Raw genomic sequence first — 26530 nt, forward strand, 5'->3', positions numbered from 1 at the left:
GTTGCATACCTGCAACCTCGTGCCTTCACTCCTGTATTGGACTCGACTACACTGTTGAAAACGTTTCAAAAAAAAAAAAAAAGATTTTTGTTGTTTCTAGACATAAAAACAGTAGAAACAAAATCAAATGGCTCATAAGTGAGTTTCCCATAGATTTAGAGAATTCTAAAAAGCTGCTCAATCAGTACTATGAATATATTTGCAAGGAGAATAAACCCATAAAAAACAATTTTTGGTGAATAAATAAATATATTAAACCTAAGGAGGGAAAAAAGAAGAAAGAAAACTACAAAGCAAGGATGCCACTATGAGGCATTAGGGCTCGAATAAGAAACAATACAAGGATTGCTGAAAAATCAAAACTGTAACAAACTAAATTTCACTAAAAATGTTTAAGAGACATCAAATTTTCCAATTGGTTGAACAAAGAAAATAAAGGACAAATCTAATGTGATAATTTTTCTCCATGTTCCATGAAAAATCCCATAACTTCATTAATCCCTATTCATGAATTCAAGGATTCCATCCCCAATCCCCGTCAAAGAAGACCCCAAAAACTCCAAAGTAATTGAATGCCGGACTTTCATCCTCTACCGTGGGTGCAGCCATTTTGCAAGCGTCGGACGGCAAAGACGATATCGGCGCAAGCCCCGATGCCATGCCTGCCATCGAATCCTCGCTGCACGGCCGCACCCGCGGCAGAGGATTTTTTTTCGTTGAATGCCATGGCAAGTAAGGGTCAAGTCCACTGTCATTATTGGCCACACACTATGATCCTCAGTCCTCACCTACTCATAGTCACATGTTTGTGGACTTCCCTCAGCTTCATAGCTGACTACCATGTATACCATTGGTCAAGCACGATAGATTTTTAAAAAACTAAAAGAACCTGAACTCATTGCTGCAAGTTTTACTATCATTCCTCTGGAGTGCGATAGCCACAAGTACCATGATGACCAAGGACAAAATGGCAGTAGGGATTGTTGCTCCAGTGATTATTGGCAGCATAATCTTCCTTCTATTCTTATTGCATGAAACACTGCAACATAAGAAAAATTATCCCATATGATAAATAAATGAATAACACACATTTCTAATAATCTCAAAGATTTTTTTTTTCCATGAAGGTGGTGATGATTAGAAAAGGCTAAGCTTCAAATAACTTACTATAATTTTAATTTATTTTTTTTGGGGGAAAGGAACCGTACCCGTTTGCACTTTGTACATCTAAACATAGTTTGGTGTAAAAATATCCAGTGTGCATAGGGGTAGATGGATTTTTTCACATGTAACTGTCTAGACTCTAGACATAAGGAACACCAGATGAGCAAAGTTTTTTCTTCTCATATTTTTTTGAGAGAGAAATAATAAATAAATGAAAAATTAATGTTATTTTATAAGGATAGATAGAAATAAAGTTCTATTTACTACTGATACTCCTAACCCTCATTCCATCCGTATCCTTGCGAATCAATGGATTTAGATTTACTACAAACCACCTCAACAGCAGTAGGTGATCTCTCAAGACGCTCATCGAGTTTGACCTTGTCTCTCATATCTGAAAATACCAATAATGATATGTGCTAACATATCAAATACACATCAATATACTTTTGGATGGACTAATTATATCATTTTTATAAGGAATATGTTTCATTATTTACAAACTATATGATAAGAAACTCTATTGAAATAAGCACCAGAGTTTTCTTTTGATAAATGTACTATTTCGTGATTTTGGAGCGTCGTTCCAAATTTTTGACCATACCAGAGTAAAATAAAATAAAAAATTCCCCGTCCCCAAATACCAGATTGAAAACCCGAATCAAACCCGCTGAGTGAGCCCCAAATCCTTTTATCTTCATCTTCGTCTTCATCTTCTTCCCAAATCGAAAACCCTCACAGCAATTGTTGTCGTCTTCTTCTTCTCACTTCATTTTTTTCTTCTCCAACTGTGATTTCGAGTTACTGCTGCGAAGGAACAGGAACTAAAGAAGGGATAATACATCTATCAACTAGAAAAGAAAATGGAGTTGACTGGTCAACATGAATCAATAAAACCGCAGACCCAGCACCAGTCCCCTGGTAAATATATACGATGGGATGACTTGGGTCGTGAAGACTTCAGGAAACAGCGATACTGACATTTTCACCTCTGTACATGTGAGAGAGAAATTGTGTGTGTCAGGTACCATGTCTTCCATTTCATTTTCTTTATCATGGGTGTTGCGTTCTTTTGCTGTTGTTCTTCTTAAATCTAGGTTATGGTTTTAGCTGAGCTTCAAGTTCATATATTTCTATCTTTCCTTTCTTCAACTCCATCACATCCCATTTTTTTGTGAAATTTCTTCCCGTGATGGGTGTTGAAGAGCTTAAATTTCTTCTCTGTGTTCTGACAGTGTTGTCTTTGGTTCTTATCTCTTTGGGGTTTGATCCTAAAGACAATCACCTGATAGATTGTGGATCACCCACTCATACGACGGTGATGGATCGTGTTTTCGTTGCTGATGAATCCCAATTTATTAGGACCCAAAGTGATATTATGGCTAGCACTTCCAACTCTATCGCTTCCCCTCTGTATCAAACAGCTCGAATCTTCAATGGAACATCTACTTACAATTTTCCAATCCGGCAACAGGGAAGGCACTGGATACGCCTCTACTTCTTCCCATTTCAATACGAAGAATACAACATGAGTATGGCAATCTTCTCTGTTACTGCCCAAAATTTTGTCCTCCTCAGTAACTTCCAAGCACAGAACGGTTCTATATTCAAGGAGTTCTCCCTACCTGTAACTTCAGACAACCTTGTCCTCTCCTTCATCCCTGCCAAGCATTCCTTTGCCTTCTTAAGTGGCTTGGAAGTTGTTTCGGTCCCTGATACACTGATCAACGATACTGCCCAAACTGTTAATCCTTCAGGGGAATTTCATGGTCTAATGAACGAAGCGTTGGAGACAGTTTGGAGGGTGAATATGGGTGGTCCCCTAGTCACATCCCAGAATGACACCCTTGGGAGAACTTGGGTTCCTGATCAGAATTTTCTAATGAACCAAAATGATTCCCAGTCAGTAAATGGATCTGTCAATTATGTGCAAGGTGGACTGACCAGGGATATTGCTCCTGATTTTGTCTATGGCACTGCAAGGGAGATAAACTTAGAAAATTCCATCCCCAGTTTCAATATCAATATGACGTGGAAGTTCAACGTGGATGCTGGTTTTCAGCATCTGATTCGATTTCATTTCTGTGATATCGTTAGTATATCTATCTCTGTCTACAATCTCTACTTCAATGTTTATGTTAATGGTTGGGTTGTTGCTCTAGATCTTGATCTTAGTATTTTAACATTAAAAAAATTAGCCGCTCCCTATTATATGGACTTTGTTCTTGGGTCAAGCAGTAGAACCATACTCTCAGTAAGTGTTGGGCCATCTATTAATGATCCTATTAGTAGTCTGAATGCCATTCTAAATGGGTTAGAGATCATGAAAATTATCTCCCCGCCTGGTTCAAAAAAGACGAAGTTTGGTTTGATTGTGTGTCTGGTTCTTGGGGTGTTTTCTGTGTTATTCTTGGTTACCATCTTCTTCTTCATACTGTACAGAAGACGAAGACTAGCATATGATCACCCTTCAAAATCATGCTTTCCTTTCTCCTTGAACAGAGGAGGGAATACGCAGAGTTCTAGTGCCACCACAGAATTTGGATTCCGCTTTACTTTTGTGGCACTGCAGGAGGCCACAAACAACTTTGATGAGACCTTGGTTATTGGGGTTGGTGGTTTTGGGAAGGTATACAAGGGGGTTCTGGAAGTTGCAACAAAGGTGGCAGTGAAGAGGAGTAATCCCCTGTCCCAACAGGGCCTTGTGGAGTTCAAGACTGAAATTGAAATGTTATCCCAGTTCCGCCACCGTCATCTGGTTTCACTGATTGGCTACTGTCATGAGGGGAAAGAAATGATACTAGTTTATGAGTACATGGAAAATGGTACCCTCAAGAATCATTTGTATGGCAAAAATCTTCCCAGCTTGAGTTGGAAACAGAGGCTCGAGATATGCATTGGATCAGCCAGAGGAATTCACTACCTTCATACTGGTCCTGTGAAGGCCATTATCCACCGGGATGTTAAGTCTGCCAACATCTTACTTGATGAAAATCTCATGGCGAAGGTTGCTGATTTTGGGCTTTCGAAGACAGGGCCTGAGATCGATCAGAGCCATGTGAGCACTGTAGTTAAAGGAAGTTTTGGGTATCTTGATCCAGAGTATTTCAGAAGACAACAACTGACTGAGAAGTCGGATGTGTACTCATTTGGGGTGGTTTTGTTTGAAGTCCTTTGTGGAAGACCTGTAATTGATACATCCCTTCCAACAGAGATGGTTGGCTTGGCTGAATGGGCAATGAATTGGCAAAAGAGAGGGCAATTAGAGCAAATCACAGATCCTAATCTTGCTGGTAAAATTAGGCCTGAATCTTTGAGGATATTTGCAGAGACAGCTGAAAAATGCCTGGCTGAGTATGGTGTTGATCGACCCACAATGGGGTATGTGTTATGGAATCTAGAATACGCACTTCAACTGCAGGAGACAATAGCCACAGAAAATGAAACCGCTGAGAACAATACCAATCAAACAGATGAGCTCTCCACAATGATGAACGACGATATCGGCAGTGAGGAGACTAGTCTTGTTGCTGAGCATTCGGAGTCATCCCATGTGGATGATATTTCGGGTGTTTCCATTCGTAAGAGCTTTTATGCTACTGACTGTAGATATTAGCCTTATGTTTGTGATATCAAGTAGACCATGATGAATCTAATTTTATCAAATGGCCAAGCCTTTTCTCACCAAAGAAATGCTTCAGTAGTTTTGCCTTGTACAGGAGGGGCTGCCAGAGAGGGCTTGCTTCAAAAGAGTGCTAAAGTTAGTGCTTACATTTGCTTGTATCTTGATGTATAAGGTCCTGAGTTCTTTATATGTAAAAGTGAAGTTTGAGTATCAACGTTGCCAACTTTTCCTCTGCACTCTGCATCACCCCTCCTAACCTTCTACCCACTTCTCCTCACCCTATTCTCGCATCTCCTTCCCATCCATGTCATTTCAAGAACTTGGTCCGGTGCTCATGAATGCTAGGAGCCATAAACATGGGTATTTGCCTGTGGGGTTGCGAGTGCTTTGTAAGCATTTGGAAAGAGCTGCGGGTCTACATTTTCTACTGTTTCAGCAGTGCCAACATTGCCATTCTAGTCCAGTAGGCAAGATGAATCACTTTTGCAGTAACAGATCGTTCATTGATAAGAGGTATAGCTCTGATCTCCAGTGGATTCTAAATTCATATATTTGATTGTTTGATTTTAATTTCATTGTTGATGCTTTACAAATGATCCGATATTTCGTTCATTGTTGAATTATTGAAACAAAATTACATATAATAGTTCCTAATGTGAGATAATTAAGCATTTTTTTGTTGCTTTGGCTCTGGTGGACCAGGGCTGTACATGGTCTTGACCCGGATCTGGCTCCTCTACTGCACAATAGAGGTGGCAGTTCAGATCCAACGCCCTGGAGTAGGGGTGTCAATTGGACGGTTCAGTTTGGTTTCGGTCGGGTTGAATTGGTTTCGGTCTAGGAATGAGGGAGACCAAAACCAATCCATTAAGGAACTTCGGTTTTTGGTCGGTTTCGGTTTATCTCAGCTTTTCAATATCGGGTTAATATCGATTTATATCGGTTTATTATTGGACTTAAACCATAATGAAATCTTACATACATAACTTATAGTAACAAGATTTGATGAAAAAAACAGTTTTAGTTTATGATTATGATTAAATCATGGTTTATGGTTTTAAGGAACTAATATTGAAACCAATGGATAACAAATTACTAAGAAGATAACTAATATTGAAATCACAAATGAACCCTATTATATCTAATCATTCATTTAACTATCCAACTAGTTTTGTATAGTGAACAAGGAAATCAATGGAAGCATTATTACAATTTACAAATCAATTTCTCTATTCATAACCTAATATTTAATGATTTGTAACAATTGTTGTAACCTGACAGTCACTGAGAGGGGGGGTGAATCAGTGAGTCTAATTCCGATCCAAAAAAAAATTGTCTGATGTCTGACTAAGAAAAGTCTGATATACCTGTCCCTGTTTGCACACAATCGTATGCACACTCAGCCTCTCATAGGCACTTCCAAGTGTGCACACACATTCTACATTTCACGCACTTCAATATAAAATGTAAACAACAAGCACCCACAACACATGGTTTTTACGATGTTCGACAATTTGCTTACATCCCCGGAGTAGTGTCTGTAAAGACTTCGTATCTACTCAATACACTACTTTTAACTGCACCCACAGTCGGGAGCACTTACACCCAATTTTCTCAAGCCGAAGTTGGGATGGCACTCTCAGTGCCGGTACAATGTGTATCACCCACTACACGGGAGTACCCACTCCCGGTGCTTAGCACCTACTAAGCACCCAATAAAGAATACAGTAAATTTGGGCTTATATCAATGCCCTACAGTCAAGCTCTGCCTAACATATACATTTACAACTAGCTAGCATGTTTACAGTTCATCCACAACTAACCTAGCATGTATACATTCATCCACAACTAACCTTAACATACATACATGCATATAATCTAAAATCAAAGGTCAGAGAATCTCACAACCAATTGCTTGGGATGACTGAAAACTTGTACTGACAAGTTTGGTACTCACACCTTCTCTCTCATTGGCTTCTTGCTCTTCAAAGCAAACACATCATTGCTTTCTTCTCTTCCTCCTTGGCTTTGGATTAATGTATCATTAACACACTTCAACCACCTCTTTTATTAATGGCCTAAGAACATTTATCATCAAGTATTCATGTTCATTCAAGGACCAACAAAGAGGGGGAAGCTTCTCTTGCCAAAACCGTAGCCTTCCTTCTCTCAAAACTCATTTTTCTTGCATCCATAGTGTGGGGCTTGAAAAAACGAAGAAGTAGCAACTTGGTTCAACCAAATCTGAGTTAAATGAGGGAGATATAACCATTTGAAGTTGGAGCATTGAAATAGTCTGAAATAAAATCTTCGTAGGAGTGGCGTAGGCTACGCCGGCGGTGCGCGCAACAGGGGAGCAAATCTGGCCGTAGATCTCATCAAAGAGTATCTAATAATATAAGCCGTCGGATTCCCATAACGGATAGTAAACATGAACCATAGATCTAGGATCATATGATGTCATGATGACGTGGGCAGTCAACGTTGCGTCAGCGGTGAGAAGCGTTGTCGACATCCTATTGGTTAGGTCGGCACGATTCACAGAGGGTTGTCGGCTATGTCTCATAAAGTATACGCTACTCGCAGCCCTTGGATTGAGATCTTCAGATCTGGTTTAAATCAGATCTCATGAGATCTTGAGAAACAGCATCTATCTATGCCACTTTTTGCATGTGCGTAACACTGTAGCATCCTCGATCATGTGCAGCTCTAGCATATGGTTCTTGATAAATCCGACGAATGGAAAATCTCACGAAAGCATATTAAGCGTCTGATCCAGCGCCAATTCGTGAGCACTCTTAGATGGGAATCAAGCCTACGTGGTCGAATCTGGACGGTCCATTTTACAACCCTATACTCTCTTTTATTACAATCAAGCCCCTGCCTCTATATATTTTAGTGGTTAAAGACCGCCTGCAACTCAGACCTTCAAAATCTTTAAATTACACAAAAGCCCTTCAAATTTCAAAAATAAATTCTGAAAAATCCACCCAACACCGAGAGCATACTGATGAATTTTCGGTTTGGATTTTTAAACAGGCTTTACGAAAACACTTATAACTTTTTCAAACGATATCCGATCGAGATGAAACGAAGTGCGTTGGAACCGTAACTGGACGCTCTATGACTTTTCAGAAGACTCAATCATCTAACTCAACCATGTAAAAAGATCAAAATGCCCCTAGACCTTTCTAATGACGCATCTTTCTCATGCGGAATCGGAACACGATGAAATTAGAATCGTTGGAAAGATTGGATTTTTGTCGTATTGTTACATGGAAAACACTTCCTTTAAAAAATTCATCTTCAATGCTGAAACTGCCCTTGACTACCACAAAAGTCATAACTTCTTCATACGGTATCAGAATGTGACAAAATATAATGCACTGGACTAGGTAAATTACAATCTATCTTTTTCATCGGTTTTATCAGTTTGGGCTACGTTTTGACACCCCTACCCTGGAGTGTTTCGACATGAAACCCAACACACAACACGTACCTCGAGATGTTCTAAGGCATGGATCTGAGCTATCACCTCTATTGTGTAGTAGAGGAGCCTTGTTCGTCTTGACCCACTCAGGAAGTACTGCACTTTCTGAATACCAATACATGAAGGAATGTTAAAAAAAAAAAAAAAAAAAAAAAAAAAAAGTGAAGGAATGTGGATACTTGTATAGAATAAAACCAGCCTGTAATGTCCTTATTTATTTCATAAAAAATTATGATTGATTTTCTGGACAAGGGTCAACGTTTGACCAGTGAGAGCAGAAGTCGTAACCATGTTGATGGCTTGATGGTGATGACAATGGTTAGATATTTTTAGGGTAAAATGCTATGACCTTTCTCTTTCCTCTAGTGACTACTATGGTTTAGCTTATATTTTTACTTTTAATAGAAAAGATATATTATATAGGAAAATAAACGTTCTTTGATTGCGTAGTCCCTACACCTAAACACAGATCATGGCAAAACGACGCTCCCACTTGTGAAACTTGAAAAAATCACCTTTATTTATGCCCATATGCCCCCCTCATTCGCCCCACGAGACAAGGAGCACTCTTTTCCCTATTTGATTTTTTTAATCCCTCCCTTATATCCTAACCTTTTTCCTAGGTGAAGTAGGAAACTTAATCCTATGACCTCATGGGAGTATGGGACCCGGTTACATATCGTCAAGTTACCAACAAGTTGCACCAACTACACTAACGTTGTCTTCACTTTGGGTTTTTCCATTTTAAATCTATTAATTTATATCGGAAAGGTTAGTCAGATGGGCACGCCACTAGGTGCTTAGCATGTGTCATTATTTTTCCTCCTTCCTTTGGAAAAGGCCCTTACTTTTCTATTTCAGCCCCTCATTGGTGCATGCCACTAGCTTAAGTTGGCGGCATGCCCAACCCTCTCCATGTATATGTTAGAATCGTTGGATCAAGTGGGTGATAGCCCATGCCAACGAAAAATTAACATAAGCTAGGGAGAGTTCCATAAAACATAATTTGGTAGCATACATAGAAGCATCAACAATTGTGAGATGTCTATCTTTCATGGAGTGGGGTAGTCATTTTGCCCCTATGACTGAGGGCAAGGGCCGTATTGCCTTTCAAAGTTGTTTTTCTTTTAAAATGAAATAAATTAAACTAGGCATCTAAGTTTTAAGGAAAAGTTTTAATTAAACAAATAGAGGACTTAGTTTTCTTGTGTCCATGGTGAATAAAAATTTATTCACCATGGGGCTTGAGATGCACCACGAGAGGGGGAGGGGGAGGGGAAGGGGGTAACGGGAGTGTATTTTGAGAAAGTACTAAAATCCTTTAGGCATTTGTGAACCCTAGAATGGTGGATATATCATCCTCCGTTAGTTTATGACAAAAAATTTCAAAAATAATAAAAGGAAAACCATTGTGGAAAACATGGTTTTTAGAATAACTGAATGGTCATATCATCCTTCCTCTTGGTTTTTTTTTTTTTTTTTTATCTCTAAACTGATGCCCTTCCTTCCACACACACACACACACACACACACAAATTGTCTAAGGCCCCCAAAACCCTAAATTTGACCATTTCAAAACTTCCATGACCCATTCAACCGATGCAAATCCAGTATTTTAAACCATTGGGTTTTTCCCTTCGACTCCGTTTGATTGCAATGAGAATTTAAAGGGAAGGAAAGTGAAATTTTTATACTTTAAAAAGAAATGTTTATAATCATTACCCCACATGATTGTATAAACTACTTAATTTTTTTAATCATATTTAGTAACGATATATTTTACATATTATTGCAAAGGGTTTTGGATGCAAAGTAAAATAAAATTCTATAACCAAATATGGAATGAGTTGAAGTTAAATGTTAAAGTCACATGGGTAATGATTACATATATTTCTTTTTTAAGTATGAAAATTTCACTTCCCTTCTTTTTCATTCTCCTTACAACCAAAAATAGGTTTCAACCTGATTTTAAAATGTTTGATGAAAAATATTAAAATTGCATAGCCCATTCTCTTTCTCCGATTATCCAACTTCTAGCGTCTTAGAATTAATATGGCGTAACATATGAGTAAATGTTTTTTTAAGGACACTACAAACGTGGACTCAATGCATGACACGCTGGTTGTAGTCTTTGCTTGAAGAGCAAGTGCTAGAAGTATGAATAATCTAAGAATCGACTTCTGTCACATGTGATGTGCCCCTCTCCCTCCATCTACCATTTCCCCTTCCTCTCCATTTTTGGACAATTCCTTAGACTATGATAGTAAAAAAAAAAAAAAATAATGACATTATATCCTATAGAGTGCATACGGCCATGCAAACTAAGAAGACGCGTATACGTAAGCGTAACACGGACAACCGCGGCTGATTTCAATCCAATCATCAAGTTGCAGCATGGGACAAAATACAACAGCTAGGGCACCCAAAAGACGGGTATATGAAGGACCCCGGTCATCAGGAGTGGCAAAGAAAGAGTGGAAGTGACCCTTACTGGTTGCAGTTCCAAAGGGGCCAATCCAAAAACTGTTTTATAAACGGAATCTTCTGTTTGGTGCACTTATGGTCCGTTTCTGTTTTTTTGGAATAAAAAGTGAAAAAAAAAAACTGAAAAAACGAGATTGGATGGAACTCCATTTTGGAGTCCCGTCTTCCCAGTTTCGTTCCATTTTACAAAAAAAAAAAAAAAAAAAAGGTTCCTGATAAAAATCTGAAATTTTGAAACACCATTTTTTCGTTTAAAAATTGCATTTTGACACATAAATTGAAATTTTTGTTTTTGACATGAAACGGTGTTTCTGGAACAGAAACGATATCAAACAGAGGCTAAACAATCATAAAACTAGTTTCTGATCCAGTTTAATAATGGAACGATTTTCGATAATTGGATCGAATTTAAATTTGCTACGTACTACTGCCAAGAATTAAGTAGAGGAGATCCAAGGTCCAACTTTATGGAGCATATTTCTCTCTCTCTCTCTCTCTCTCTCTCTCTCTCTCTCTCTCTCCCCCCACGGCCCCACCCCAACTATGAAACTTAAATAAATAAATAAAATAATAGGTGGGGCCATGGGCATCCGACGGCTTTGTTTAATTGCATCTGCAGGTTCTATCTATCCTCAGGTACGTCCAAAAGCAATTAGATGGCTGAGAAGTGATGGGGTACTAGATACAAATAAAAGACTGTTCGTACCTACTCCCTATTATATATCAAATGTTAAAAGGCGCTGATGTGTGAACTACTCACCTTCGATTCAAATTGGATATGAGAGAGAATTGGGATAGGCTTCGACCGATTCCGATCCAAATCGGGTGGATCTGATCGATTTTTAAAACCTTAGCGGTAAAGATGTGAAACAGTCAATTCGAAGCGGTTTTTTACTTGTACTAATGTAAACCAAAGTTGAATTGTTAATTAAGGTGATTCGATATCGGTCCAATTCAATATTGGGTTTCATTGCTGAGTTGGTTTAATGGGCTTTTATTGGTCTGTTATAATTATTGGTTTGGGTTTTTTTATTTCGGTTCAAGGGTTAACCGTACGGCAGTTGGACTTGGTAAACGATGTAGGGTTCCACTCCCATCCATTGATCCGTGTTCCATGAACCAACCACAAAATTATGGCTGTGTTTGGTAGGCAAGAGAAAAAAAAAAAAAACTGAAAAAATAAAAAAAGAAGAGAATAGACAAAAAAATGAAATGATAAGAAAAAATAAAAAATTATGTTTGTTTAACTACAAAAGAAAACTTCACCATTTTTAAGGTGAATTTTGAAATTCAAAAAAAAAAAAGAATCTTCTCTCATAACATATCGAGCACAATTTAATACCAAAAAAAATAAAAAAAGACATATTGAGCATAATAGAATTTCTTCAACCAATAAAATAGTATAATTTTTGTATTTTTTTTTTCTCTTGACTAACAAACACAGCCTTACCAATAAATGAAAAAAAAATAATATAAAATACATAATGAAACAAAACTCATGATTATACAATTATTTTTTATGTGTCTACTCTCTCCATTTTTCTTTTCTTCTCTTTTCTTAGACATAGCCTATGTTTCACAACTTGGTGGGTAGGGTTAATCAGTTAGAAAGGTTGATGCAATGATCTCTTAGCCACCATTATTTTTTTAGATTTTATCCAAGGGATAGGGTTTCCTCTATGGCAGGAGTTTAAAGGTTCTTCCTTCAAATCTTTCAAAAGTGGATTCTTTAAGATATTTCAATATTTTGAATGAACAGTGAAATATGAGGAGTATTTAAAAGTGATTTATATACTGAGGTTGTGGAAATTTTTTCTCCTTTAAATTGTGTTTGTAGCAGAGAGAAGAAAAGACAAAAATACAAAAAATTCTCTTTGTGCTTGGCAATGTCCTAAACCAAGATAAATTCTTTTTTTTTTTTAATTTCAAAATTCAATTTGAGAATGGTAAAATTTTCTTTTGCACAACAAATTTTTTTTTTAATAAAAAACATGAGAAAATATAAAACTTTTTTTTTCTTCTCTTCTAATGATAGCCAAACACACTTACTTTTTCTATTTTCTTATCATTGCATTTTATTGTCTATTCTTTTCTTTTTTTCTCTTTTCTATAATTTTTTTTTCCCCTTTCTTTTTTTTCTCTTCTCTTCACTACCAAAGTACCAAACACAACCTTAGGTAATAACAAATTTGAGTTCTCTTTTAAGGGCTAGTGAAACTTTCTTCCAAGTGGGCAAAGGAAGAAAAATAATAGGAAAGAGCAATGGTGGTGGGTTTTTCACTTTATCCCCTTTCCTTAGATTGTCTCTTCCAACTTTTTCTTAGAAAAATGTAAGTTAGGAAAGAAAATTTTTTATTTCAAATATATGTGATTTTTGTGTCAATTTTATATTTATTCCAATCGAAGTGTTAGCCTTATTGACCAGAAAATATTTTTCTTATATATTAGGTGGTAATAAACCTTAATTCTTTTGTCAGTGCAAGTCAAGCTTTCTTCTAGGCGGGTCAAGGGAGAAACAACATAGGAAAGAGAACTGGTGGGCCCAGGTGGGACTTTCCACTTTATCCCCCGTTTCCTTTTTGTGTCTCTTCCAAACTTTTTCTAAGAAGAAATATATAAAAATAAAAGCTACAAAAATTATTGGGTAATTTACAACGCCACCCCCTGGAGAATGCCAATATTAGAGGGACACCCCCTCTCTTTCATCAAATTGGACTTAGACCCCCTACCGTCAGTCAACGTTACATAATATACCAAGAATGCTGACATCAGCAGTTAATATTTTTTCTAAAGTCCATTTTGCCCTTCAAAATAATGAAGTACCAAAATTGCCCTTAATGGTTCTATTCCCAAGTCAGCCTCAATGAGTTGAGAAGAAGAACGGCTAGGCTTGCAGATCGGCGACTGCGAACACTCTTTCGACGACGGCGACGACGGCAACTACGGCAGCGAACCCCCTCCAGCGACTACGGCAGAAAAATGTCTAATTTATTAGTTTTTACTCATAAGGGCAAAAACGTTATTTCAAAGCATCATATAACGTTGACTGACGGTAGGGGGTCCGAGTCTAATTTGGTGAAAGAGAGGGGGTGTCCCTCTAATATTGGCATTCTCCAAGGGGTGGCGTTGTAAATTACCCAAAATTATTTTAAAAGAAAGACTGATTTTGTGGCAATTTATTCCATTGAATTGATTGATAGAAAATATTATATATATATATATATATATATATTATAATAATAAATTTTTAATAAAAAGGTTTTTGTGCGAGAGCGTAACTTTTACATCCAAACACATTACAGATGAAATGATCCATCCACCCCTCAAGAATAGAAAATGACATTTCTGAAGATGTTTTCTCATACTCTAACCCTCCTGCATGTGTAGGAAACACTTTTCTGTTTTAAGTGTTAACGATCACTTTCTTTCTAAGTAACCAAGGGAGAGAAACAATGGGAAAGAGCAATGGTGGGTTTATCACTTTATCCCTTTTTCTTAGATGTACATCCATTCTAACTTTCTCTGGTGGATTTGTCACTTTATTCCTTTTTCTTATATGTACATCTACTCTAACTTTCTCTTAGAAAAAATAGATAAATTTTTTTCTGAAAAAAACTAACAAAATTATTTCTGACATGCCTTATGAATGGAAGAAAAATGTAAAAAGAAATTTGGTTAAAGGGTCTCATGATCCAGACCTGCAATTTCTATAGGACCTTCCAAATTGAACCTTTGATATTTATCTGTTTCAGACTTTTATGTTAGTTGTATACTTATTCCATCAAGTATATGCTGGATTTCCTCATAAAGAAAAGCATATACCAGATTGATTGACTATATGCTCGTCTTTGAATCATTTCTACGTAATAAGTTCTTGTTGTCATATTTAAATATAGAAAAAATGGTCTTTTTTTTTTTTGGGGGGGGGGCGGGGGAGTGACCCTTGTGTCCAAACAAATGGGTGTAAGGTTATCAATTTCAAACCAAAATCAAAATCAAACCTAATTAATCGGATCAAATCGAACCAAATAAATTCAGTTCATATTCAGTCTGAGCATGTGAGTGTATGCTATTCGGTTTGGTTCGGTTTAGGATGTTAAAATCATCGGTTCGAAACCAAAATCGAGCCAAATTACTCTTAAAAGTTTAAATTAAAAAATGAAAAAAAAAAAAATCCCTACATCGCTAAGACTTAAGAGGGATTTTCATATTTTCTTTTGAGTTTTGACAATTTTGGAGTTAACCATGGCCATGGTCCATAAGGCCCATAATTTGAACCAATTATGGTCTTTACTCCATCACAATCATGGTTCAAAAGTGAAACCGTTTTTCATAATTGAATTAAAATCGAATATCATAATCGAATTAAAATCGAAACCGAACAAAATCAAATTGAAACGGTTTGAGTATCTAAATAAGGAACTGAGTCGGTTCTCGATTTAGTTATGGTCCACCATATTGTCATTTGAAACTGAACTAAATAACCGAAACCAAACCGATTGACACCCTTAAATGGGGTGAAAAGATCAGCACACCCCCCTCCCATTGGTCTCCATACACACATAAGAATCACACTCCTTCATAGAAAACATTTCCCTCAATTATTAAACAATTCATCATTAATTTTAAATTAAAAAAATTGACATCTCCATCCTGAGTGATCATGAGCTAATGTGGCATAAAAATAAGACAAAAGTAATTATGAATATTAACATTATTTATTATTATTTTTTTTTGTATTACTATTGTCTTTTCTCCTACCTCATACAAGACAACATACACCCATCCATTGTTGTATGAAGTTAGATAAATCCGTTATGATGATAAGTTCAGTGTAATCAATGTATCTACATATGACTAAGGATGTTAATCCTAAGCTTGCATCGATTATTTAATGTGTTGGGCTCAAGTTTTGTTGGTTTATAAACAGCTAGGATACAATACAAGGGAGTGAATCCGATTGAATCGACCCATTTACAAACCCGATTTAAACTGACACGTATAGTTAGACCGTTATTTTGATTTTTTTATAAAATAAGGGGCTATTTTTTAATTTGTATCTTATTAGCAATATCGATATGTATTAGCCATATTAGCTGATACATATCAGTATCGAGTGGAGTGAACTGGATCCACCGATCCAGAGCCCCACTTTCGTGGAAAAAAATCGTCTGCAATTCCGATCTCGTACAATTCCGTGAAATACCACCTTCAGGGGGTGACACGTGTATTGATACCAATGCAATGGTCCAGATCTGGGGTTGAAATCGTCTGCAATTCCGATCTCATACAATTTCGTGCAATACCACCTTTAGGCGGTGACACGTGTATTGATACTAATACAATGGTCCAGATCTGGTACAGTTAATAAAACATTAAATCAGTGAAAAGGCATTTAAATCAGATCTGGACCATTGCATTGGTATCAATACACGTGTCACTCCCTGAAGATGGTATTTCACGGAATTGTACGAGATCGGAATTGCAGACGATTTTTGTCCCCAGATCTGATTTAAATGTCGCTTCACTGATTTAATGTTTTATTAGTTGTACCAGATCTGGACCATTGTATTGGTATCAATACACGTGTCACCGCCTCAAGGTGGTATTGCATGAAATTGTACGAGATCGAAATTGCAGACGATTTCAACCCCACTTTCGCTACTTTCTGCCATCCTCCACCGGTATTAATGTTAAAAGCTCCTTCCTTTCTTTCCCCTTTTAATTTGATTCTACACACCCCTCTCTCTCTAGTCTCTTCTCGTCTTCTTCTCCATCTCAGCCCCTTACCAACCCTCCTTTCAGTCATCGCAGCAAACAGCGGCTGTGTTTCAACTTCATTACTAGACGTAAGGTCAGCTGTTCCTCTTAGCTGGATTCCTCATTTGTGTTTTCATTTTATAGCCCTCTTTTTACTCTGCTTTCGCTCTCTTCTCTCTTCTTTGCATCCTTCAAAATCTTCCCCCGAATCTGTAAACCAGAACAAAACAAAAGGGTTGATCAACTATTCATCTACTCCGAAGTTCAAATCCTCTTTAGATTCGCAACTCTGCAATACAATTTTCCGCTGAAGTTAGTTACTATCTCTTGTATTGATCGGAACACTGTGTACTACGGAGTTTTTTCACCTCTGCGGAAGAGAGAAATGGGATTGCCTTTGCATTTAAGGTGGCGTTGGTAATGGGGATTCTGGGTTTCCCTCTATCTGGAAGTTCTTGTATATTGTGTAAGGTGCCATCTTTTCCATTCTGGGTTCTTATCATGATTGAATCGCGTTCTTTTGCTGCTGTTCTTCCTAAACCCTAGCTTTTTTTTGTTTTTGTTTTGTTTCTGTTAAGCTTCAAGTTCACATCTCTCTCTTTCCTTTCTGTAACTCCTTCTCATCCCTTTCTTCTGAAATTTCTTCCCGTGATGGGTGTTGGAGAACTTAAATTGCTTCTCTGGATTTTGTCGGTACTGGCTTTGGTACTCTTCTCCACGGGATTTGTACCTGTAGACAAGTACCTGATAGATTGCGGATCACCCACCAACACGACGGTGATGAGTCATGTTTTCGTTGCTGATAACTCCCAATTCCTTAAGACCCAACGCAATGTTATGGCCAACACTGCGAACTCCATAACTTCTACCATCGCTTCATCTCTGTATCAAACAGCTCGAATCTTTAATGGAACAGCTTCTTACAACTTTCCAATCCGCCAACAGGGAAGGCACTGGATACGCCTCTACTTCTTCCCGTTTCAATACCAAGAATACAATATGAGTATGGCAATCTTCTCAGTTACCGCCCAAAATTTTGTCCTCCTTGGTAATTTCCAGCCACAGAACGGTTCAACGTTCAAGGAGTACTCGCTGCCTGTAACTTCAGATAATCTCGTTCTCTCCTTCACTCCTGCCAAGAATTCCTTTGCCTTCTTAAATGCCTTGGAAATTGTTTCTGTCCCTGATACACTGATCACTGATAATGCCCAAACTGTTAATCCTTTAGGGGGATTTCATGGTCTATTGAATGAAGCGTTGGAGACAGTTTGGAGGGTGAATATGGGTGGTCCACTGGTCACAACCCAGAATGACACCCTTGGGAGAACTTGGGTTCCTGATCAGAAATTTCTAGTGAACCAAAATCTTGCGCAGTCTGTAATTGGGACTGTCAATTATGTGCAAGGTGCACCGACCAGTGATATTGCTCCTGAATCTGTCTATGGCACTGCTACGGAGATGAGCACATCAAATGAAACGAATGCCAATTACAATTTGACATGGAAGTTCAACGTGGATGCTAGCTTTCAGCATCTGATTCGATTTCACTTCTGTGATATCGTGAGTACGTCTCTCCACGAGCTCTACTTCAATGTTTATGTTAATAGCTGGGCTGTTGCTCGAGATATTGATCTTGGTACTATAACAGTCAATACCTTGGCTGTTCCCTATTATATGGACTTTGTTCTGGGTTCAAGTAATAGAACCATACTCTCTGTAAGTGTTGGGCCGTCTACTGATCTTCCTGATGCTATTCCGAATGCCATTCTAAATGGGCTGGAGATCATGAAAATGAGCGACTCTGTGGGCAGCCTTGATGGTGAGGCCTTTATCTCCCCCAATGGTTCAAAGAAGAAGGTCGGTTTGATTGTGGGTCTGGTTCTTGGGGTGTTTTCTGTGGTGTTCTTAGTTACCATCCTCTTCTTCATACTGCACAGAAGACGACGACTGGCACATGATTATCCTTCAAAATCATGGGTCTCCGTGAATGGAGGGAATACTGACAGCATGGTTAGTAAATTCTCCAATGGAACTATAACTAGTGCCACCTCAGAACTTGGTTTCCGCTTTCCTTTTGTCGCACTGCAGGAGGCCACAAACAACTTTGATGAGAGCTGGGTTGTGGGGGTTGGTGGTTTTGGGAAGGTATACAAGGGAGTTCTGAAAGATGGAACAAAGGTGGCAGTGAAAAGGGGTAATCCCCTGTCCCAACAGGGCCTTGCGGAGTTCCAGACTGAAATTGAAATGTTATCCCAGTTTCGCCACCGTCATCTGGTCTCACTGATTGGTTACTGTGATGAGCGGAGAGAAATGATCCTAGTTTATGAGTACATGGAAAACGGGACCCTCAAGAATCATTTGTATGGCCAAAATCTTCCCAGCTTGAGTTGGAAACAGAGGCTCGAGATATGCATTGGATCAGCCAGAGGACTTCACTACCTTCATACTGGTTCTGCGAAGGCAATTATCCACCGAGATGTTAAGTCTGCCAACATCTTACTTGATGAGAATCTCATGGCTAAGGTTGCTGATTTCGGGCTTTCAAAGACAGGTCCTGAGATCGATCAGACCCATGTGAGCACTGCAGTTAAAGGAAGTTTTGGGTATCTTGATCCGGAGTATTACAGAAGACAACAACTGACCGAGAAGTCGGATGTATACTCATTCGGGGTTGTTTTGTTTGAAGTCTTTTGTGCAAGACCTGTAATTGATCCATCCCTTCCAAGAGAGATGGTTAACTTGGCTGAATGGGCAATGCAGTGGCAAAAGAGAGGAGAATTAGAGCAAATCATAGATCCTAATCTTGCTGGTAAAATTAGGCCCGATTCTTTGAGGAAATTTGCAGAGACAGCTGAAAAATGCCTGGCTGAGTATGGTGTTGACCGGCCCACAATGGGGGATGTGTTATGGAATCTAGAATATGCTCTTCAACTGCAGGAAACAAGCACTCAAAATGAGATCGACGAGAACAGTACCAATCAGATAGGTGAGCTCTCCCCACTGGTAAACTACATCAGCAATGAGGAGACTAGCCTTACTGCTGAGTATTTGGAGTCGTCCCATGCGAATGATACGTCGGGGGTCTCAATGAGTAAGGTGTTCTCCCAGCTTGTGAAAGCTGAAGGCAGATAGAGGAAAGAGGTTTTATGCTACTGTAGATATTGGCCTTATGTTTGTGATATCAAGTAGAACATGATGGAGCTCTAAGTGTTTCAAATGACCAGCCTTTCCCACCAAATAAATGCTTCAATAGTTTTGCCTTGTACAGGATGTGGAGCCGCTTCAAAAGAGATATGAAGACCCTCTGATGCAGATGAAGCTTCCATGATCTCAGTGGTAATCGTTTCATTGCATATGAATAATTATTGTTAAACTAGCTTTGTTTGTAGAGACGTCACATGCATTTGAGTTTCATTCTTCTTAATATTTTGTGAATCTAGGCATTGTTGCTCAATATCATTTTTAGCAAGGATATTATTATAAATGAGTTAGAGTGAATTGAAATTTTTGTGTTCAACAAAATGGGTGCTTAGTGCTTACATGAAATATGTATTGAATACAGATTTTTGGTGAATATTGGATGTATAGTTGTCACGACGGCTAGGCGACTCATGATGTCGGAAGAGGCGTAAACTTAGGGTGACACCCACAAGTTGGCGCCTGCCTATGCAGCCGAGGCAACCATAGTTTGGCAACACGCCTGGATGCCGCCGTGAAAACTAGGATGAGATAAATCAATCAAAGTTGAAATGGATATTGAGCTTTCTATTTTAGCCTGGTTACGTGCATATCATTTGTTTGTCAAGAAATGAATAGAAAATAAACTAAAAAATTTCAAGAAAAAAAAAATTTATAGTAAAATCCTATATGATTTAGGTGGGAAAATTTTTTGTGGGAAGAAAGAAAGCAAATTTAATCATCCCCAAGATGATTTCAAATTTGAGAAAAGAATGTTTCTTCTTTTCTTTTGTTTTGAGAAAAAAAACTACTAGAGAAGAAGTTTGAAAATATAATTCTTTTCCTGTAAAAAATCTTACAATTTTGAAATGGAATCTCGTTGTAATTAAGAAGAAAGCAAATTTCTTATCTATTCATTTCTTGCAAAATAAACAAAGCCTAAAATCTTTTCAACCATAAAAAATGTATTTCTGATTTTTAGGCCCATAGGAAATGAAAATGAAACTAACATTTCAAACCCCTAAGTCCTAACTATATAGAGTCATTTAGAATATGACCATTTGATTAAACACATTCTAGTTTCATCTTGACACACACACATCTTGAACTAGAGGACTTCAGGCTATAAATAGGATGAATAAGAAGTATAATACAGCCACTAAAGTATAGATTAATGGATGAAGATGCTTGTAGTGGCCAGGAACAGCTTTGATGACTTCTTACTATGGAGGAGGCTTACATAGATATAATCATCTAAGTCTTAAGGTAGGGCTGGTTCAGTATAGACTTTGTATCATATCCAATGATGCACTTCTACCTGACCATTTCTTTCTTTAATCCTTCTTCCCTTTAAATCTTTGTTTCCAAGAAACATACAAAGCAACCCAATCATTCTGGACCCAAATGCAACCATGGATAGTTTCCTAGAACCCTCTCTCCATGGGGTTCGAGGAGTGGAAATCGGATCAGCAGAATCAGCCAGCTCCCAATGCCAATTCACCCGGATTTGAAATTTTTTTGTTTGAAAAGAACAAGAAAATGGAATCTTTCATTTGGTGTCTATGGTTCGTTTTTTTTTTTTTTTAAATGAATCGCTGTTAGGGTGGGGGGGGGGGTGGGGGGAACAGAAAATGTTGAAACATGGATAGAAAATGTTGAAACATGGTTAACATTTGGAAACGTTCCATTTGGGAAAAAATCATATATCCCTAATAAATTTCCTTAAGGCCAAAATTTCTTTGTCTCCTTCAAACTCTGAAGAATCAAAACCTTTTTTGTCTCCTTGAAACTCTCATTCGAAACCCTTTCTGAGAAGAAAAATCCTATTCGTTTCCCTCTCTTCCTCATGAGTGCAAAAAATTATCTCCTTACCCCTATGAAATAAAAATTAAACCCATGCTGATTCTCTTGCGCACTCTCATTACACTAGTGTAGGGGACACGAGACTAAACAACGATCTCTTGTACTTTGGATTTTTATCGTATTGTCTACTAATTGTGAGTAAAGAGATCATATAGTCTCTTTCATATGTGAATCCAGATCATATGATTTTCACCGATATAGTTTTCTAGCTTTGTGAATGAGGATCACCACTTTTAATCTCTTCCCTATATGATACATTATGGGTTCTAAGAATCAGAATTGAATCCATCAAATTGATCGATTAGATCAAAATTAACCATGATCGATCAATTTTCCACCCGATCCAGAGCAAACATAATTGGATCAGCCTATCAGATCCACTCGATCTGAACCGGACCACCTTCTTGATCCTCATTAGGGTCAATGGAATATGGGATTCAAGATTCAACGATAGAAAGAAAAAGAAAAGGTCAAATGGTTCCTACATGTTGATGGTAAGAATGTTTTCTACACCCCCACTTCAAATATTGTTATAAGAGCTGATGATGTGGCTATTTTGACTTTCAAATATAAAAGTCAAGGTTTTTTATTACCATGTTTCCATGCCTCTTCATACATGTTTATACACATCTATGGTACTTTGACCAATATCATGTACTCTCCTATAGCCTCGGATTTTTAGCGTTTTATTTTTTCATGTGACAAACTCTAATAACCCTCAAACTTGATATGTGAGCAAAGGGGCTTAAGTTGTTACCATCTAAAATTTGTGCTCCATTTAATATGCTATTTGGTAGTGTTTGGCATTTATACTGGGAGTGAAGGAATCGGACTCCCTCCCTAGTTTTAGAAAGATGTCTACTAGGAATAGTTTTCCTTTTATCAAAAAAGGAAAAAAAAAAAAAGTCTTTCTTGTCAAGGTTGCGTGTGGTAACATTCTAAAAAAACGTTTCTGGAGTTTTTTTTGTTCTATGAGAACCAAAGACCTGAATAAAGCATTTGGTGTGTTTTGTTTTTGTTTTGTTTTTTTTTTTTTTTTTTTAAAGAAAAAGTGAGAAAAAAAAAAGACGAGAATTTACAGAACGACAAAAGGTAGCTACGTCGTTCTAGTTTCGTTAAAAAAAAAACGATATTTTGACGCATAAACTAAAATTTCCGTTTCTGACACTAAACGTTGTTTTTGGAACAAAAACGTTACCAAATGCAGCCTAAGTCCATTATAAGATTTATAGGTCTCCGGAAAATTTTTCATGTGGCAGATCAAATTTTGATTAAATTTTGTGGACAAATAAACTTTAATATCTTTTTTTTTTTTGGGTTAAACTAATATCTCTTGTTCATGTGCCAAATTTTAATCTAAGCGGTATTGTCAAATGTTCAAAATAAAGTTTTAAGAACTTAGGAAATATTAAAACTTTTGAAAAATTAATGGATGACTAGAAATAGAAATATAAAGGGTATGTGCCACTACATTTAAAGCCATATAACATAATTTGAGTATGAAATTTGACATGTGATAAATAGAGTAATTGGAATTATCATATCATCCTTCCATATGACATCTTTAGGGTTATATGCATGCAAGAGATATTTATTTTTATTATTATTATTTAGAAACTCAAACATTAACCCGTTTGTGCTAGATCAAACAATCCAAATTGAGGGTATACTATTAAATTATACTAGTTACATCGTATAAGTCGAGTATAAAAATCGGAAATAAACCAATTAGGAACTGAATTTCGATCCCAAATATGAACCCGGATCAAACAGGTTCAGTACGAGGACCAACTTCCAAAATCGAGGCAGGAGTTGGTCCGGTTTTTCAAATCACACCAGCACTCCTTAGAACAGAACCAGATACCCGGTTCAAACCGAATGATTTAAACCCTTGAATGATATTCCACCCATTAGTGTGGGGCCCACACTAACCCTGGGAAACTCCACCCAAAAAATGCATTTATCATTTAAAGAAGAAGTACCACGTGGCAGGGCAAAATAAATCTCTAAAATACATAAAGAAATGGATAATGACCTGATCAAGGCAATTTTTGGCAACTAAATCTTGTTTTTTTCATTTTGGCAACTCAATTTTTTCAGTTTTTAATACTCTTTTGACTATAAACAAATAAATTCAAATGTGGAATAAAAAAATTCTCTCTCCTCCTGCTTAGGAGACTCAGTAGTAAAATCTTTTCTTTCACCCAACAGTACAATTGCAAGGAATTCAAAAAAGGGTAAGCAGAAACAGTCATGGCTAAGTCTAATGATGCAAAATCATTCCAAGCTCTTACTCATAAAAACCACCCAAAACCAAATCAATAACCCACTAAATAGGAATCCTGATAAAGAAAAAGGTTTTTCTGTTTTTTCCATTTTCTCTTCTCCTAATCTATCCATCATCACAATCTTTTCTTACAATCCAAGCCTTATTTCAGAGAATTTTTATAGCCTCTCAGAAACCCATTACAGAGAAAGCAAGAAAGGAAGAATGAATTCTGTCTGCATATCAAGCTGTGTTGATGATGCCCGTCTCCCAGTGCGAGCGACTTACAGGAATCTGTACAAGTGGCCAGAGTCAGATGCAGAGTTTGTGAGATCTGTGAGCTCTAACTCAAATGGAAGCAGCAGGAGCAGCAACTGGGGAGGTGGACATGGGCACCCAAGAGTGGTGGATAGCATATCCTGTAGGCAGATGTACCTGAGGAGTTATACCTTTTCAAGGAAAGAGACAGTTCCAGAAAAAACTGTTAAGTGTTTTGGGGGAGTGAAAGAGAGGGTGGTTCACAAGAATCAGAAGAAGAAGAAGAAGAAGAGGAAGGGAGGTAGTGAGAAGAAGTGTGCGGTGATGAGGAAAGTGAAGGACATGTCTTGTGCTGCTCTCTTCAGGATATTTCACAACCTACTGTCCTGCACCACTAGTGTTGATGTGGCTGATCATTGAGAGTTCTAACAGTCTCATCTCATCACACTTTGATTATTTCAATCTTGAGAGGGTTAGAAGGGAAGGGTTTGTGTGTTCTTTCAGGATTGGATTTGGGTTTCTCCATTCTCCTTCTCTAGTTCTGAGTTTAGTTAAAGAGATAGATGTCTATAATGGGTTTTTAAGTTGTAACTATTAGATTACTAAAAAGAAAGGAAGATTGGTGTTGCTTGCTGTTATTCTGATTTTCTGAAGCCTATGTCCTGTACTGAATTTACTCTCAGCCAAATTGAGAAAAGGAAAGTTTCCAAATGTTAAAAGAAAAACTTTGATCATCTCAGAACTAATGGATTTTTTTTTTCTTCTTCTTTTTGTGGTAGTTTAGTCCTTGCTTGATGGGTTTTGTCTCTGCAACTGATGTGATTACAGAGGGGAAGAGTGACAAAATTAACAATGTATACATGCAAAAGAGCAGGAGAAAGGGTAGAGGTGATCCTGTTAGGTAATTAACTAATTATATCCGCATTTAAGATGTTTAAACTCCATTATTACCTTAATCTTAAGGGACATTTTATGGCTCAGTTTTAAGAGTAATGTTTGTGTCTTTAAGGTTCAGGTAAAAGGAATCGACAATTAATCCGTCAGGATTCAACCTGAACCCTAGTAATCTTGACTAATTTGGATCATCAGGAATCTGAACCACAGATCCAATTCCGGTTTTTCAACCCCTGATCAGACTAGAATGGGGTTGGTCAAAGTCAAACATGGTTGTTCTTGGATGGGAGGCCAACTTGATCAATCAATGGAAGGTCAATATTAGGGTGATTTTTCTTTTGTTATCTAAAATTCTTTCTGTGTATGAGATCTAAGCTGATCATGTTTCACTCTCTAAATTAAAGATCAATGCCTACAATGAGATGATATTATATCTTAAGTGCACTCAATGAGGAAATAACTATGTAATATATGGTGATGGGTCAATCTAATTTTTTTATTATTAAAAAATGTGTGATCATTATTAAATATAAAAGAATAAAAAAACTTATAAAATACAACATGATAAAAATATGCAAATTATAATGCAAGTCTCCTTGGCTTCATCACTTTTTTTCCATTTTTTTTTATTTTTAAAACTCCAATGAGATTAATGTGATTAGCAATTCTACACCATAAAAGTGAAAAGATTGAGTTCCTTTACCCACGGTGAAGAGGAATAAAGGTTCAAAATATCTTTAGCCAATGGCTGTCATTGCACTTAAATGAGTCTTCAGGAACAATGAAGGGGGCTTTCAAACTTTCGACATCCAAAAGGGTAGATAATTACGGCGGCATATTGGGTAAAGAGTAGGTTAAAAAACTTTTCTTCAAAGTGAAAACCCCTAATCATAAAAGTTGATATATATACCATTAACTAAAGGTAAAGCAATGATTACAAAACTTGTCGATCAAATCAGATGATGGAAAAGGGTATCTAAGAGACTTGAGTATTAAAATAAAGGGCAAGAGAATGTTAAACGCTTGCGTGACCACTACACCACCACATTGACTAACGGGAGGCCACATAGAGCTTCTTAAATGCATGGGGTGGGGAGCAACAGTCTTTTCGTGCCCCCTTACATTTGGGTGTAAACAAGCAAGTGGGTAGCATTCTTTTTCCCTTAATTATAATGGGGGAAAAGATGAATTTAATTATTGGAATGCCGCTATTACCTTTAGGGGAAGAGTTTTATGTCCAAGAGCATGACCACGGAACCAATGAGAGCCCACGTGAAAGTATCAACAAATGATGGATTTATGCTTTTCATTGGAGGTGGGGTGGTCATCTCACCCCATCCCGACTCTAGAGTGAATCTACACATAGGCACCACACTTCCGGACGGTCTTTTTCCCATACCTTTCTTGCAATTCAACAAATAACTCGAGGAATATATTATCATCTTCCATTTTGCTTTTTCTTTTTTTGGGAAAAAAAAGAAGATGAATTACACTAAAGAAGAAGAGAAGACATTGTTTTTAGAAGTACATATACAAAAATTAGTCCTAG

General features: G+C 37.4%; 3 protein-coding genes across 3 annotated transcripts; all 3 read left to right on the top strand.

The window, feature by feature from the left end:
* Positions 1-1839: 1839 nt before the first annotated feature.
* Positions 1840-4999, top strand: LOC122073158 (receptor-like protein kinase HERK 1). The gene is made up of 2 exons (XM_042637693.1): positions 1840-2188; positions 2442-4999. Exons 1-2 carry the CDS (start codon positions 2104-2106, stop codon positions 4778-4780), a joined length of 2424 nt encoding a protein of 807 aa, XP_042493627.1. The 5' UTR covers positions 1840-2103; the 3' UTR covers positions 4781-4999.
* Positions 5000-16471: 11472 nt separating this feature from the next.
* Positions 16472-20045, top strand: LOC122074131 (receptor-like protein kinase HERK 1). The gene has a single exon (XM_042638992.1). It carries the CDS (start codon positions 17175-17177, stop codon positions 19653-19655), a length of 2481 nt encoding a protein of 826 aa, XP_042494926.1. The 5' UTR covers positions 16472-17174; the 3' UTR covers positions 19656-20045.
* A 3776-nt stretch (positions 20046-23821) lies between these two features.
* LOC122074834 lies at positions 23822-24855 on the top strand. The gene has a single exon (XM_042639803.1). The coding sequence runs from the start codon at positions 23830-23832 to the stop codon at positions 24505-24507; it is 678 nt and encodes a 225-aa protein (XP_042495737.1). The 5' UTR covers positions 23822-23829; the 3' UTR covers positions 24508-24855.
* The last annotated feature ends 1675 nt before the right edge of the window (positions 24856-26530 follow it).

The sequence above is a fragment of the Macadamia integrifolia genome, chromosome 3, assembly GCF_013358625.1.
Source record: "Macadamia integrifolia cultivar HAES 741 chromosome 3, SCU_Mint_v3, whole genome shotgun sequence".
Classification (NCBI taxonomy): Eukaryota; Viridiplantae; Streptophyta; class Magnoliopsida; order Proteales; family Proteaceae; genus Macadamia; species Macadamia integrifolia.